The sequence below is a fragment of the Misgurnus anguillicaudatus genome, chromosome 20 (genome assembly GCF_027580225.2).
Source record: "Misgurnus anguillicaudatus chromosome 20, ASM2758022v2, whole genome shotgun sequence".
Taxonomy (NCBI): domain Eukaryota; kingdom Metazoa; phylum Chordata; class Actinopteri; order Cypriniformes; family Cobitidae; genus Misgurnus; species Misgurnus anguillicaudatus.
Window position 1 is genome coordinate 36,227,595 of NC_073356.2, and position 15,957 is coordinate 36,243,551.

At 34.7% G+C, this 15,957-nt stretch overlaps 2 protein-coding genes and 3 long non-coding RNA genes across 7 annotated transcripts in view; 4 read left to right on the forward strand and 1 right to left on the reverse strand.

Annotated features, from left to right (window-relative positions):
- LOC141351567 (uncharacterized) overlaps window positions 1-15,957 on the reverse strand; it is a 39,322-nt gene that overhangs the window by 19,330 nt on the left and 4,035 nt on the right. Inside the window, exon 3 of one of the 3 annotated variants that reach the window (XR_012359870.1) lies at window positions 15,305-15,434. The exons of the other annotated variants lie outside the window; for them this stretch is intronic. This is a non-coding gene — a long non-coding RNA (uncharacterized lncRNA). Of the gene's footprint in view, window positions 1-15,304; window positions 15,435-15,957 lie in introns of those variants that run through there. 3 annotated transcript variants of the gene reach the window in all.
- On the forward strand, window positions 2,052-2,993 carry LOC129454839 (uncharacterized). Its single transcript, XR_012359871.1, has 3 exons — window positions 2,052-2,141; window positions 2,268-2,330; window positions 2,931-2,993. It is a non-coding gene; the product is annotated as an uncharacterized lncRNA (long non-coding RNA).
- On the forward strand, window positions 3,233-4,238 carry LOC129454810 (C-type lectin domain family 4 member F-like). The gene is made up of 3 exons (XM_055219389.2): window positions 3,233-3,380; window positions 3,456-3,568; window positions 3,844-4,238. Exons 1-3 carry the CDS (start codon window positions 3,279-3,281, stop codon window positions 3,992-3,994), a joined length of 366 nt encoding a protein of 121 aa, XP_055075364.2. The 5' UTR covers window positions 3,233-3,278; the 3' UTR covers window positions 3,995-4,238.
- Window positions 7,640-11,687, forward strand: LOC141351564 (uncharacterized). Its single transcript, XR_012359865.1, has 3 exons — window positions 7,640-7,797; window positions 11,012-11,128; window positions 11,616-11,687. It is a non-coding gene; the product is annotated as an uncharacterized lncRNA (long non-coding RNA).
- On the forward strand, window positions 11,747-15,915 carry LOC129454840 (CD209 antigen-like protein B). The gene is made up of 4 exons (XM_055219418.2): window positions 11,747-11,855; window positions 13,081-13,241; window positions 13,322-13,434; window positions 15,300-15,915. The coding sequence occupies exons 1-4, from the start codon at window positions 11,807-11,809 to the stop codon at window positions 15,463-15,465; spliced, it is 489 nt and encodes a 162-aa protein (XP_055075393.2). The 5' UTR covers window positions 11,747-11,806; the 3' UTR covers window positions 15,466-15,915.

Here is a 15,957-nt window from a genome sequence, read left to right on the forward strand (position 1 = left end):
AAAGTACAATTTGCTTTCATCTCGGTAACATGGACGCAATCTATGGAAATACCGATTTCGTAGATTCATCAATCAATGAAGCCTCTTACTGTAAGGGTAAGAAAGAAATTTGTTTACTATTTTAATTGAAGTAATTATTTATTGTCTTATTTAATTTCAAGGATTTCACTGAGGTAACAGGAAGTTTAATTTTGTTAACAGAAGTCTGTTCATTTAACGTCGATCATTTAGTACATTGCCTAATAATGTGTATTTTAATGTGCTTACTAATATTCATAAACAATGTTATAGACAATTCATATTTTGACATTAGTTTATGCAGCACATTTTATGCACATGGCCAATTCAAGTAAATTATATTAACAAAAGAGAAAACAAAACAATGAAATAAAACACTGCACATAAAACTCTATGGGGCGGTTTCCTGGACCAGGATTAGATTAATCCAGGACTAGGCCTTAGTTTAATTAGGAAATATAACTAGTTTTAAAAGTGTTTAAGTCTAGGACTGGTCTAATCCCTGTCCGGGAAACCGCCCCTATACTGCTGGATTTAATCTGCAAGTAAACGTCAGAAAAAAATCTTCCGGTCTGTTCCAATGGGGGTTCAAGGATATCATACATTTACAGTAAGATGATAGATGGATAGATCACAAGTCCACATCCTGTGTAAATGGCTATATAAAAGCAGGCCGATGATATGCTTATAAATGAAAGATGAAATTAAAGGAATAGTCTACCCTTTTGCCATATTACACTATGTTATTACCTCAACTTAGACGAATTAAGACATATCTGTCTTTTTTTAATGCGTGCACTGTACAGCGCGTCGTGAATGTGTTAGCATTTAGCCTAGCCCCATTCATTCCTATGGTAACAAACAGGGAAGCCACCAAACACTTCCGTGTTTTTCCTATTTAAAGACTGTTACATGAGGAGTTATACCAGCAAGTATAGTGCCACAAAATAAAAAACTTTTTTTTGGTACCATAGGAATGAATAGGGCTAGGCTAAATGCTAACACATTCACAACGCACTGTACAGTGCACGCATTGAAAAAAGATAGGTATGTATTAATTTGTCTAGGTTGAGGTAAAACATAGTTTAATATGGCAAAAGGGTAGACTATTCCTTTAATAATGTCTATGAAATGATTTATTCAGCAATGGCAACAATGTTGGTCAATTACTTTAACATGAAGACCTACAATATTGATATTTACCATTACTTTTGATGATATAATTAACCCCTTAACTGTCATGGTGGGAGGGGTTGAATACAGGTGATGTGCACCTTTCACATCAGTATAATTCTGGCATTCTTTGGTCTAGACGTCTTATCCTGGTCTCTTTTAAAGAAGACACTTAAAAATGTTTACGGTGTCTGGAGTTGTTAATATATGAAATTAAAAAATATTTATAGCAGTTTAAGTTTATTTTAATAAACTAGATTTACCAACATTGGCCGCTAGGGGTGATTAGTTTGATGCAAACTTTTGTCAAATGTTGATACATTACTGTCCCTGTTTTATTATTAGTGCAAAAGGTTTTTGAAATATGAAAACTACATTCTTAGTGCTTTCCAATGATATATAGTTTGTCAAGATTATTTAGGTTAAGAGTATTAATATTATAAATATGTAATAAAAATCTGAAACCGCCTGTGGCCAGTGATATTTTACTAAATTACTGTGACTACCTCATTCTTTTTGGATGAAATATGAAAACTATTTGTGCTTTCCAAAGATACATAGTTTGTCACAGTTATTTTAGATTAGGCTATTATCGGTTTAATAGTATAACTGCAATTCAATCATTATTTCAGGTGATCCCACAGGAGTCCACCAGAAGAGAGATGTGACTCAGTCTAAGTGGATTAAAGTTCTTCTGTTGGTTCTCTGCCTCTCTGTTGTTCTTGCTGTTGGTGGTCTCTGTGTTTTGGGGGTCCTGTGTGAGTATAACTGATCTTAAATCTTTACTCACTGTTTACTCACAACACTGTGTTGTTGTCCTACAGTCACATTACTATTGTTAATATTGTTTCTTTAATCAGATAATAAACAGCTTGGAGATTTTGAATCACTGCACGTACAGCACCAAAGGGCTTTAATGGAACTGTCTGCTCAAGAGATTAATGCAACAAGTCAGTAAAAAACCCTACAGAACATAGCAGAACATTTTAATAACAGAAATGCATAAACATAACTGATTATGTAAGTGAAAATATTTTACTAGCAGCTTGCTTTATTGTTGATTCATTTTTCTGCAGTCATCGAGAGAAAACTAACAGCCAACCTCACCACAGTTACAGATCAACTCTCCTTTTATAAAGGTAAATTTATTAATATGATTATTAGGGATGTGATGAGACACACACATCTTAAAAAAAATCTATCTATCTATACGCGTTAAAGACCTAATTAAGCAATAGTCTTTAAAATAACTTCATTTGCATTTGTCAATGCGAGCTGTTTGCATGTTAAAACCACTATGCCATAATGTAATATAATCCAGTATTATGTGTTATCACAAATGCCGTCAGAAAGAGGACATGTACACAAAATTAAAAAAAAAAAATTTCAGAACTAAACGTCTTCTTCAGGAATCAGTCAGTATTTAGTGTGACCTCTCTTGGCACATAACACATCTTGAGCTTTTTTGAGGAGACTGAAGTCCTGAAGTCATTCGATTAGAACTAGAAATTAGGATACAATTTCATTTAGGTTTAAGAGATACTGTAGTTTCCTGCTATCGCTCAAGTGAAAGGGGAGATTACCCTAAATACTTGACACTTTAAGCTTATACTTTTATACTGTTTTTATACTGCATTCACATTTCCTGTATTTTAAATATAAAAAATACATGAAAAAATATAAAAAATATATATATATTTTTTAACTGCCTCTTTTTTTCGAAATTATTTTGGTACCAGCCATGGAAAGTGAACTTCATGAAATAAAAGCCAAGTACAACAAACTAAGAACTTCCTTTTTTGATGGTAAGTTATATAAGTTTCATGCATGTAAAGCACAGAAAAAAATTAAGAGACCACTAGAATATTTTAGTTTTCCGAATGTACTATTTATATAGATGTTTAAGCAAAATCATCTTTTTTACTAAATCATCAACTTACAACCACATTTCAGCCAAATTCCCAACAAAAATATTGATATACATTATATATTTTATTATATGACTGATATCATTCATTCATTAATTTAATTAATTTACAGCTCAGTCTTGTAATGTCTCGGTGGATGGCTGGACAGTTTGTCGTGGGATGATTTACTTCAGCACTGATAAACAAAACTGGTCAAGCAGTCGTGCTGTGTGTGTTTCAATGGGAGCTGACCTAGTTACCATAACCAGCCAAAAAGAACAGGTGAATCAGAGATACTTAATTTTAACCAACTCCAAAGACTTTTACCGTATTGACATTTGTGTTTTCTCCTGTTAGGACTTCCTGGTGTCTAAAATTAAAGAGACTCACTGGATCGGTCTTAATGATCAGGAGACTGAAGGTCGATGGGTTTGGGTGAATAACAAAACTCTTGAGGAGACCCGAGTAGAGTAAGAACTCTGTTCACATATGAGATCTGTTGTAGATTAATCTGATATCTGCTTCTCAATGTAGTGACAAATGTGTCACAGAATAAAAGAAAAAAATAAATGCACAAAAAGTTTTGATAACTTCTAAAATTATTAATTAGATAGAATATTAATATAAAGAAGAGGGTGAGTATTATTTAATAGTTTAATTAAACTTGTTTTATGTAAATAATTGCATATGTTTAATATTATAATATAATAAGATAAATATGATGAAAATTTTTTTTTTTATGAAGGTTCTGGTTCAAAAAAGAACCTGATAACTGGAAGGTGATGGATCCATCTGGAGAAAACTGTGCCAGTCTGGGAGACAGCATCGGCAATGTACACACTTGGTTTGATGGTTCTTGCAAAGAGCCAAAGAGGTTTATTTGTCAAAAGAAATAAAAACTTACACTGCCTGTGTTCACTACTCACTGGGATGGGTTAAACGCACATACGAGTTGCATACTTAAACATGTCACTTTCACTTTTCTTTTTAAATATAGTCTGAATATATGCTGCCTTCACGTGCTATGGTAATTATGGTAACCATCAAAAGCCGACATGGAAAATGCACATGAACACATGTGGTATTTTCCACCGGGCAACTTGTAGAATATATTGATGCACGAGTTGCCGAGATGAGATAACCTTTTCAAAATGGCGGAGAGTAACAGAAGAGTGGTGAATGATAAGCATTGTACACTACTAAACGTTTTTTGCTACTGTTAGCACATAGTTTTTGTAGCCTATACAATGTTTTGTCATTGACAATTGTAATATGATGCCTTAACACTCCAGTGTCAGTTTTAAAAATACTGTTATGGTTTGGTGTTACCCTGCCAGAGCAGATGCTGTCAATAGGAGCGTCCTAGTAATGAGCAATCAGGCAGTTTACTTACGTGAATGTATTTTCCCTACAGTACGACAACAAAAGCACATGAACACAACACACAGTTCACAAATGTTAAATATTATCTTTTCCATAGCACGTGAAGGCAGCAAGTCTAAGGGCGCACTCACATTATCTAAACCAAACCACGCTGGGCACGTTTGACTAGTGTGATTGCTCTGTACTGCACCCAGGCAGTTTGGTTAATTTTGCCCTGGCTGGGTTGCAGAGGTGGGCTGGAGCGCTAATTAGCCTTTCGCCGAGCCCCGCCCCCCTTAGTTACTGTTGCTACTTCCGACAAACAAATGACCAGCGTGACAGATTGCCATGACGGAAAGCGATATACCCGTGCGTGTCAGTGACATTTTTTGGACTATACCGCCGCGATATCCTCCAGATCGAGGCAAAAGGGGTTACAGTATGCAGTGGAGGGATATATTCAAAATAAAAAAATATGCAATGAAGGGGACACGACTACTATCGAGGCTAATGCTTACCGGTCTCACGCAAGAAATGAGAAACCACATGACCGGTAACTCAAATGCAACCAGCACAGCCTTGTGGACCAGTCATGCTCTTGCACTGCCGAGTAAGTTATCTTTCATATGGTATCTATTAATGTCTATTGCGAGTAGCTATTTTGTTAAAATACAAGGGTATGTTGGCTAGCTAAACCTACGTGTGTTTCAAAGCCATTCAAAGCTAACTAACATTTCTCAGTCTGTTGTTTTGAGGATAGCCGTTTTGAGAATCATAATGTTTTATTTATGGTGATAGATTTCACAAATAGGAAATTGTTTTGTCTTAAAAGTTGCAGGACAGATAATATAATAAATAAAACGTATAATATAATAAAGTTGCACAGCATTTACGGGATTGGGAAACTCAGGGGTAGGTTTTCCGTCCATAAAATGCTACATGAAAGATAAAAACAAATTATTTAAAGTTGATTGATAAGGGCGCTATGTTCGACTTTGTCGTAAACTGACGAAAAATAAAGTTGGGGAGCTGAAAGTTCCAACACAACAGCAGCTAATGTAGCTAGCGTTAGCTAACATGTTAACTAATGTTGGCAAAATAACTCATTAAATTTAGCATAGAGAGTAGGTTAACATTCTGGCAATTATATTCATGGTAATCATCGCTAACTTTGGTCCAATTTGTGTTCTTGCCTCTAGTTAGTAGATCTAGACCACACTGTAACTAGTTAGCTGTAAGCCTTACCTTTGTGCAGACGTATTTATGCTTCGTAAATGTTCGACACATTTAACTGAATGGGGTAGTCCACAATGTTTTATCCATCGTATGGGCCAGTCCACACTGTTTAATCCATTGTATGCACCGCTCACAAACGCTGCAGGCGTGAATGTTTGTCGGAGGTGCTCGCATAGTAACGGTTGCTGTGATGTGTGATTGGACAATGGCCGTTTTGGGGGAGGGGCCGGCGAAAGGTCAATTGCGGCAGAGCGTGTTTCAAAAGCGTGTTTTGCTCTTTGCTCCCCCTACAGGTTAGAAGCGGAATTGTCCATTACCACTGTCAAAAATACTGCAGCATTGCTGGCTCTGATTGGATTGTAGGTCTGCCGTAAAGCAAGTTTTTGTAGTTTTCACTCGAACTACAGGACCCCGACCCGACGGTTGGAAACTTCTTTAGTGCGGTTTTGGCCGATAGAGGGCTGCAAAGCGAATGTGAAAGTTCCGTACACCTTGTTTCGAGTGGATGAACGACTGAAACGTTTTTGAAAACGTTATTTTAACGTTAAAAAAAATCTTTGGTGTTGCTTTAAGGTTTTTTTCCCCAAAACAATCGCATCCTAATGACGAAAGCGGGCTTGGATCGATAAAAGTACAGTGTGAGTGAATGCTTCTCGGTGAGTAGGGAGGGGGGACAATCGCGCTGGGGCATGGTTTCGTGTGGTTTAGATAATGAGTGCACCCTAGTCTAAATGCTCCACTGCTTTTACCTTGAAAACGTAAAGAAGCACAAAGAAGCTTGCTTCAGTTTTTGGATTGGGTTTTGTTCTGGTGTCAGGATCTGAACTCATGATCTGGGTCTCGTTCTCTTTATTATTATTATTATTTTTTATTTTTTTAATCTATTTTTTGTCTCCCATTTAATGCCAGTGTGTGTTGTCCTGGGTTGGTTCTTTGTTGTTTGTTATTTGCTGTCACTCTTGGTGTTTATTTGGTCTAGTAAAATTAAGTTTAGTTTGTTTTTTGTTTTGTCCTCTAACAGGTTTTTGTTTTCTTTTGGTTTTCTGCCCTGTTTTTGTTTTGTTTTCTACTTTTATTTCAGAGACTTTTGTTGTTGTTGAAACGTGCTGTCTGTGCTGGGGCTCTTTCTTCTTAACATGAAAAAACATCTGAATTTAATGTTTGACTTTGTTTGTAACCTATAGATCATTTTGCTGCTTAATCAGAGTATTGTCTTGTTGTCCATGCAAACATACATTAAGAGACACAACAGAGTCAATCATTCTCATATGTCGTTCCACATCTGTAAGAACTTTGTATAATTTTGAAACACAAATGAAGATATTTTTAATGAAATCTGGGACCTTTCTGAGCCCCTATATAGTCAGCAACGCAACTCACAACTTTCAAGGCATAGAAAGGCAGTAAAGACATCATGAAGATAGTCAATGTAACCACAGAAAACCAGAAAACTTTTTGTGCTTTATTAAGTCAGTAATGAAATAAAAAAAACATGACTTTGGGCAATTAATAGACAATCTTCTTTCTTGGGTAAACTAACGCTTTAAATTAAACTTAAGTTGGAAAAGACCCTACCATTGTAGAGTATATTCTCATTCAAATATATTTAAAAAAATAAAATTCACCAGTGTATATTTTAATCCTTTCAGATGAGAATTTGTTATGTTAAGTGCACAAAAGTTATAAATAAAGGCAGCAAAAGAAGCCCACATTTAACCACAGCCAGCTCTACATACCAACAGATTCATCATACCTGCAGGTGTTTAAAACCACTAAATGTTTCAAGCAGTCCAAAATCACTTTTATCTAAAAATTATTTTTTATCTTCTCATTGACTTAAATAAATCATTTGTTTAAAATGGACGATCCACACCAACATGACTCCAACATTCAGCAGTGGTTTGGATGTCGAGTGTTAAGATGGATGCAATAAACTTTGGCATAATCATTTTTTCAATCTCATTACTTCCTGTTTCATTTACCTTCTGACTTCCTTGCAGTAAATTTACACACAGAGTTTTCTGTACGGTTTCAAAAATGGCAGGAATCTATGACAATTCTGCTTTCATACGTTCATACCAGAAGCGCTCTCATCTAACAGGTATGAATAAATGCGTTAATCTCTAAGTATCTGCTTTTAATTAAAATAATAATCTTCATCATAATTCTCATATTAAATGTTAAACGGATTCCACTAATAACAAACTGTTAGACTGATTGTACTGTATAACTACATGAAAAGCAAAGATGCAGAACTCTTTAGGTGCGTCTGACATGTTTTCTTGTAAATTAGTATTTTTTATCAGACTCTTAATGGATTCTGCCAAAGCGAAAGTATTTGATAAACGTATAATATGTGTTGAGAGCACTCGATTTTTAATGAAGGTGACATTTAGAAGCTTTTAGATCTGAGGTCCTCGATGTCTTTGTTACCATTTACATTTATGCATTTGGCAGACACTTTTATCCAGGATGTTAAAAAGTAACATTGAAGCAGAATTAAAAGCTGGAATCTGTAACTTTATCCTTTCTATCACTATCTCTGTTTGAAACCTAAAATTTTATTTTAAACTTGTAAAGTTTTTTTAACTTAGGTTTGGATGTTTCAGTTAAAGTCACCATTATGGTGATCAGTATTTGTTTTCGTTGAACTTGACCCTTTTTTCTAACCGTTATAATTTTGTGTTTAAAACATGTTTGTAGTGGCAAAGAAGGACAACAGTGCAATTCTACTATGATGGTTAGTACATAAAGTCTAAACATCATCATCTAGAAAATGTATTGATTAATAGTTTTCACACTTATCACAACAGTATCTTTTTCTATCAATAACGTGATACTACAATGTGAGATTTAGCACTCTCATAGCAGTTTGTCATTCTTACGAATTTTGAAACACTGACACTTACAAATGAACCACTATATGATGTAGACAGACAAACATCAACAAATCAGAGTATGAATCACAACAAATGTGACAATAAAGAGAAAAGCTTCATGTTGCAATGCATGCCGGGTATCAACAAATTACAAATCTCAACCAGGACTCCCAGAAAGCACTGCGGCATGAGTAAATAATGGACATTTTTACTATTTTCTTTGTTATCATTGTTAAGATTCATACTCTGATTTTGATGTTTGTGTGTTTAATTTACACAGTGGTTAATTTTTTCTAAATCCTTCAGAATGACAAACTGCTATAAATCAGTTTTCCAGATGACAATGTTTGACATGATGTACTAACCACCACAATGTGTTGCGCTATTGGCGTTTCTCTGTCATAACAAACATGTCTTAAACACACAGTTATAGCAGTTAAAAAACCCTAACAAGAAGCTAATGCTGAGTTCAGACTGCATGATTTTCAAACTAGTCGGTTCACAGATGTTTTCACACTGCGTGACTATCTAGCGTTCAGTCGCAGACTGCATACTGGATTGGCGACAGGGGGTTTCACACTGCATGACTTTACCGTAGTAAGAATTGCAGACAACGTTGTCCCGGTCCGCAAACTACGTCTCACAACCAAACGCATGCGAGAAGTGACGCGACAGAAACAACGCGAGGTCACACGTGCAAGACCAGAGTTCTCACGTGAGACTAATCCCTAATTTTAAAAATGGTAGCCCGCGAGAAGCTTACCATACAAATTGCATGTGCGCTCATTTGCAGCAGAAAGAAGTAGAAATAAAGATTATGAAGGAGGAAATGGTTGGAGAGACTCCTGCCCAGACTTCCAGCTGTCCAGTATGTTGCTCTCTCATTGGCTGTAGGTCATTGCCAATGTTATTTTCAGTCAAAACACATTTCACACAGCATGATTTTAAATCGCCGACAGGTCCAGATATTTAGCATGCCAAATATCTCACGGGTGTCGGCGACTCTTCTGCAATTCTCTCAGATCACGTCTTTGATAATTCACACAGTATGATTGTCACTCGCGTGCACGGGGTTCGCGGGAAATTGTCTGTGATTTCTCAAAACTTGTCGGCGAGTCAAAATCAGGGCTAAAATCGTGCAGTCTGAACTCGGCATAAGAGTCAAGAGTCAACTCCAACTAAAACAAACACTGATCACCATAAGGGTGACTTTAAATGAAACAGCCAACATAGACATAACTCTACAGGGCAGCTTTTCCGGACATGGATTAGATTAGTCCTATAGACTAAAATAAATATAAGAGCTTTCCAAACTGAAAACATATATCTTAAAATACATCAGTGCCCTTTGTTTTGCCTCAAAATGCACATAAGTAATGTTTTAATAAGTCATGTCCGGGAAACCACCCCTACAAGTTAAAAATTTAATTTTAGGTTTTAAACAGAGATGGTGAGAGGATAAAGTTACAGATTGCAGCTTTTAACTTTGCTTCAGTGTTGCTTTTTAACTCTTTGTAAGATTTGGACGATATATACACCAAGCAGTGTTCACTGTATTTTGCCGCAGAGGTATACGTTAAAACATGTTCCTACTTTTGTGAAACCAATTCAGGTGCACTGAACATGCAAAAATACATATATGCATTTATTAATACACTGGACTAAGTGAGACACAGTATTAGATTAGCAGAAAACTAGATGAGCTTTGTAGGTTTTGAGGTTTGGAAACTTCCTGCATGTTTCTGTGTCTGTCACCACAGTATTTTGCTTCGATGCACAGTGTAAAAAATGTAAACAAAAGATTTTAATCTAAATGTCTTCTTTACATGTAATGTTTAAATGTATATGGCAGTATTTTAATGTCTGGTGCAGTGGCACTATTATTTACAAACTAACTAAAAAAATTATCTGTTACTGTTACTGTATGAGGTAGCAATAACATTATTGATGATTAGAAATACCAGAATAGACAAATCCATTTATTATAAGAGAGTGTCAATATACTTTATCTATATTTTAGTGCTGGGCAAAGATTAATCGCGATTAATCGCATACAAAATAAAAGTTATTTTTGGCATAATATATGAGTATGTGCTGTGTGTAATTATTATGTATAAATAAATACACACACATTCATGTATGTATTTAAGAAACATTTACATATTCTATATTAAAAATAAATTTAAAAAAAATTATATATAAGTAAAACAATTCTGAAATGAATATATGAATGTGTGTGTGGTTAAATATACACAATAATTAGACACAGTACACGCACATATATTATGCAAAAATTCACTTTTATTTTGTATGCGATTAATCTTTGCCCGGCACTACTATATTTATTTTATTTACTTATTTTATTTATTTACTTTATTTAATATCGTAACATTAAATTGTGCTGGAATTGAACATTTCTATTTGATAATGATACAGGCAAGGACTCTGATGAAAGTGAAGTCAGATCTGTTAAATGGCGTAAAGTTCTTCTGATAGTTGTTGGTGTTTCTCTTGTTTTTGCTCTGGGTGTCATCTGTGCTCTCAGTTTACTCTGTGAGTATCTCATATTACATCTGAATTAAAGCAGTTTTATATTTGCAAAGTTGGGATGTTTATATCACTGATCATTTGTTTAAAGGTGGGGTGCACGATCTGTAAAAGACAATGTTTACATTTGAAATCACCTAAACAAACAGGCCCCTGCCCCGATAGAATCTGGACCTTCTTTGATAGACCCGCCCCACACATACGCAACCCAGGCAGCGATGTCAGTAAGTAGACAAGCACCTTGGCTACAAGTGTGTTTTGGTACTCGGCCCGACTCCCTTTTCCAAAGCATTTCTCAAACATTGTGCACCCCGCCTTTAATGATGTATTTTGTATTTCTCATTCAATAGATTTTTATATAATAGTACTGAAAAAGCATAGACATGGCTAACAGTCACAAAACTTTAATTTATTACTGATATCATGGTGTCTTTACATTGTGTCTGCGCAGATATGCTTGTTTATATACTGTACTGTATGCATCTATTGTTAGATGTTGGTCAAATCAGCCTGTGTGACTCTCAGCAACACAATGATACAAAACCACCAACGGATCTAATGCAGAGTAAGTAAATATATATGTCCGTAAAATATCAAAGAAATAAAGAACTTCACCATAAATTTAAAGATGTTAACTAAACATCTCTTTTCTTAAAATGACACTTTTGTATATCAGGCACTGAGATGGATCTTAAGTACCACCGAGTTAAAGACTGTCTGGATTCTTGCACTGGTGAGTAATTTTTCTTTCAAATTTCTCTATCGTTGCTACTCAAATGTTTTGTTTTTTATGTGTAACTTTTAGTACAGGTGTGCTTCTGACTGATGCCCTAGGTCAGTGTTTCTCAAACTTTTTTAGCCCAAGGACCACTTTATCTTCCAATTCTTTTCTGAGGACCACCTAACAGAATCCCACTCTAACACTCCCCCAAAAAACAACAAAATAGGAAGGATAAGATAAGTTTAAGTTTAATTTGCAACTGTTTCAAGTCAAAAACTAATTTTTAAAAAACAAATGCAATGCTATGTTCAGAAATTATTATATGAATTTTATTTCATTTGAAAAAGTAAAATGAGTTGCAGCTTAATATGAACAACAAACTGCACATGTGAAAAAAATGCAATTAAACATACTATAACAGCCTAGGTCCCACTTAAAGTCATTGCAAAGAGTTTAAATCTGAGGTGGTGGGTATATGAAGTCTATGGTTGTAACTATGGTAACAATAAAATATTGAAAAAAAAAATTCCCCTTAATGTCCAAAATCACTGAAATTACAGGGATTTTACACATGAAACAAAAACTAGTACATTACAAAACTAATAGCTCTGTGGATTTTAGCTGCTTTCAGTTGACGCTTGATCTTTTATTTTGACTCCTCTTTGGTTTAGCCATCCATCTATTTTTACGTTATTAAAACAGAAAGGCAAGAACTGATATCACAGTTTCGCAAGTGCATTAAAAATCTACTTAAATAAGTGACGATTCTATAAACACTTGCCTAGTTTAGGTCATCTTTTGGCGGACCACTGGGGGGGGTTTGGCAGACCACTAGTGGTCCGCGGACCACTCTTTGAGAATTACTGCCCTAGGTACACTTCAAAACCAGCCTAAAAAAAGACATGTTACTTCAGCACTGCATATACATACACTCCCAGAATAGCTGTCACTGGGACGGTACCCTTTAGAAAGGTCTTAATATGGAGGTAGAATTAAGTATCGGTGAAGTACCATGAGGTACCTTTTTTTAAAAGGGTTCCACCCCAGTGACTGTTTTGTACCTTGTTTATTTCTTATAAAATACAATATAACACATTTGATCTCTATAATTATCATTGCACAGCAAGTACATTACACTTGTCATGTCCACAAAACATTTGAGCTATCTGTATCTAGACTAGGGCTGAGGGGCTTTATGATTTTCAGTTAAAGCTTTGTTTATAATGTTCTCCTTTAGCATACGGTGCTTCATCTTGTAAGCTTTGTGAAGAGGACTGGACAGCATACAGTGGAAAGTGTTATTTCTTCTCTTCCGAAACACAGACATGGTTTGAGGCTCGTGATTTATGTGCTGCATCAAAAGCTCATCTGGTCACCATTAACAGCAAAGCTGTACAAGTGAGTCTGATAAAATGTTGTGTACTTAAAAAATGACTAATAGGCTTATAACCGCAGTACAACTCAATGTTCCACTTTAGGATTTCCTGGTGTCTAAAATTAAAGAGACTTCTTGGATCGGTCTTAATGATCAGGAGACTGAAGGTCGATGGGTTTGGCTGAATGATCAAACTCTTGAAGAAACCAAAGTAAAGTAAGAGCTTTGTTTTGTTTATCAGTTCATACTCTGATAAAGTGAATCATCAGGTTTTGTCTATACAACACTGAATGCATTCAGAGTCATTAAAGTTGCAAGCTATCATTTTTGCTAGGGATGCACTGAATATTCTGTCACCAAAACCAACATCTCGCTGACTTAAGTTTTAAATAGTACATTGTGAAAAACACTGTCATTATTCTCTTACATATCTGTGCATAACATTGGAGGAATATAAATACATTTTAAATATAGAAAAAAATATTTTACAATTTTAAATAAATATAATGGAATCGCTTTGTTACTTTCGCCCCACGTTACTTTCGCCTCAGACCTCCCCTACACATGAGTGGGGTCAAATTAAACATTTTTGTTTTAAATTTATTTTATACTGTGCATTGTTGCAATGTGCTGAATAAATATTTGCATAATATGTAATTGATTTATTCTTTGAAACTTTAATAATAATTTATGCAATTGCAATGCCTTGATTTTAGTAAAGTTAGTACACAGTCATAGCCATAAATGCAATGGAACTAATAATTGGCATAATTTCTTTCGGTTTTTGGCCTTGGTTTCCTGTTTTTTGTTTTGGTCAAGAATTTTAATTTCGGTGCATCCCTAATTTTTGCCATCTCTGTATGAAACATAAAATTGGAGATGAATTGGATTCTTGCTTCACTACTGAAGAGCTGTGAGGAGAGTGCTTCACTGCTGCTGCTTTGCACAAATGAATCTGATGGTTTAAGGTTTATGTAAAAGAGCCACATACCTGAAACAAGTAACATATCTGCTGTTTTTGTTCTGGCCAAAAATTTTAATGTTACAAACAAATTACGTTGGTGATCTCTTACCTAATTGGAGGATAAAGTAATCTCTGTTCCAGTATTTAATATCTTCAGATGTTGAAAAGATATTAACTCTTGTTTTAGCACGAGCTCTGTTACTGAAGTTTGAGCTTTCAACCGGTATTAACAACAAATGATTTCCGTAATGTAAGGACTTTGTTTTGACATGATATTCCACTTATGATAATGCTTTGTAAATTTACAGATTCCCAGCACACACACACACACACACACACACACACACAAACAGTAATGATATTGTAGCCGGATTTCTCTTCTTTCGGTTTATAAAAAGTGACTTAACCACTCAAAGACGAATGACATCAAATTGACATTTACTGATAAATTGGACCTGACAGCTTATGTATTTCTTTTATTCATAATTATTTATATTAATATGTTATTAATAAATGCTCAATGTCAACTTGGATAAGGTAAAGAGACAGTTTTAAACACGGATTTTATGTGCTGCCATAAAAACATATTTTTGTTGAGGTTGGAGCTTTAAAGTTAGTTAAATTGTTTCACTCAGTTTGTTACAATTTTTAATAACACACTGTAAAACCTAAAAGTTAACTCAACTCAAACCATTTAAGTAAACCGTTTGCATTAGTTTTAAAACACATACATTTGAGTACTTTGAACTTAAACAAATTGAGGCATATCCAGTTATCCACTTATATTTAAGTTCACACTACTTAAACATAAGTGAATAATTCCACATGACTCAAGTTCACAGTACTTAAATTTATGTGTTTTAAAACTTAAATGGCCTAATGCAACCGGTTAACTTAAATGGTTTGAGTTAAGTTAACTGTTAGGTTTTACAGTGCAGTTTCTTAATAAAGAAGAATTGTAGCATATTTGGACCACACTGTGTGATGCATGCCAGACATATTCATTTTGCATTAATAATGCAAAGTTTAGACATTTTTGAAATACATCATTACATCAGTTTTTTTTATTGTGAATGAAAATGTTATGTTCTCAAAGTGCTTGTTTGTTCTTCTAAAGGTTCTGGTTTAATAAGCAGCCGGATAACTGGATGGTAGATAATCCATCTGGAGAGAACTGTGCCTGTATGGGATATGAGCGTGCACATTTAAACTCTTGGTTGGATGCATCTTGCGAATACAAGAAAAAGTTTATCTGTGAAAAAAAATTCATTGTACTTGAGTGATGACTGCAGGGACAGTTTCTATATTATTGTATATTGAGGATCTTTACACGTCTCTCTGTATTGTGCATTTATTGTCTTTACTCTGATTTTATACCATGGTAAAGTGTTTGTTTTGCTTTTACAGTATAGAGTCTGAAAGACACTGTAATCTGTTAATCATTTACAATAAAATTTTAACAAAATAAAAACTTATACTACTAGAGTCAGTGACATATCTTGTTTGTTTTGTCTAGCAGAACCAGACTCAATATATAATATATAGTATGTGATCCAGTCTGTGAAAACTAAAGTCTTTTTTGTGATTTACTGTTTTCTACATAATCATCCTACATATAGTCACATCATTAGATTATGAGATGCCTGTTCTTTATGGTTTTTTTTGTTTAATATTGTTTTAGTACATATATTCTGCACAATGTTTGAATATCACAGTACAGTGTTGGGGGTAACACATTACAAGTAACGTGCATTATGTAATAATATTACTTTTAT

Excerpts from the sequence above, each read along its gene's own strand:
- LOC129454810 (XM_055219389.2), top strand. The coding sequence starts at position 3,279 with ATGATTTACTTCAGCACTGATAAACAAAACTGGTCAAGCAGTCGTGCT. Across the intron at positions 3,381-3,455 it reads TAACCAGCCAAAAAGAACAG|GACTTCCTGGTGTCTAAAAT; the intron begins GTGAATCAGAGA and ends TTCTCCTGTTAG. Across the intron at positions 3,569-3,843 it reads CTTGAGGAGACCCGAGTAGA|GTTCTGGTTCAAAAAAGAAC; the intron begins GTAAGAACTCTG and ends TTTTTTATGAAG.
- LOC129454840 (XM_055219418.2), top strand. The coding sequence starts at position 11,807 with ATGGATCTTAAGTACCACCGAGTTAAAGACTGTCTGGATTCTTGCACT. Across the intron at positions 11,856-13,080 it reads CTGTCTGGATTCTTGCACTG|CATACGGTGCTTCATCTTGT; the intron begins GTGAGTAATTTT and ends GTTCTCCTTTAG. Across the intron at positions 13,435-15,299 it reads CTTGAAGAAACCAAAGTAAA|GTTCTGGTTTAATAAGCAGC; the intron begins GTAAGAGCTTTG and ends GTTCTTCTAAAG.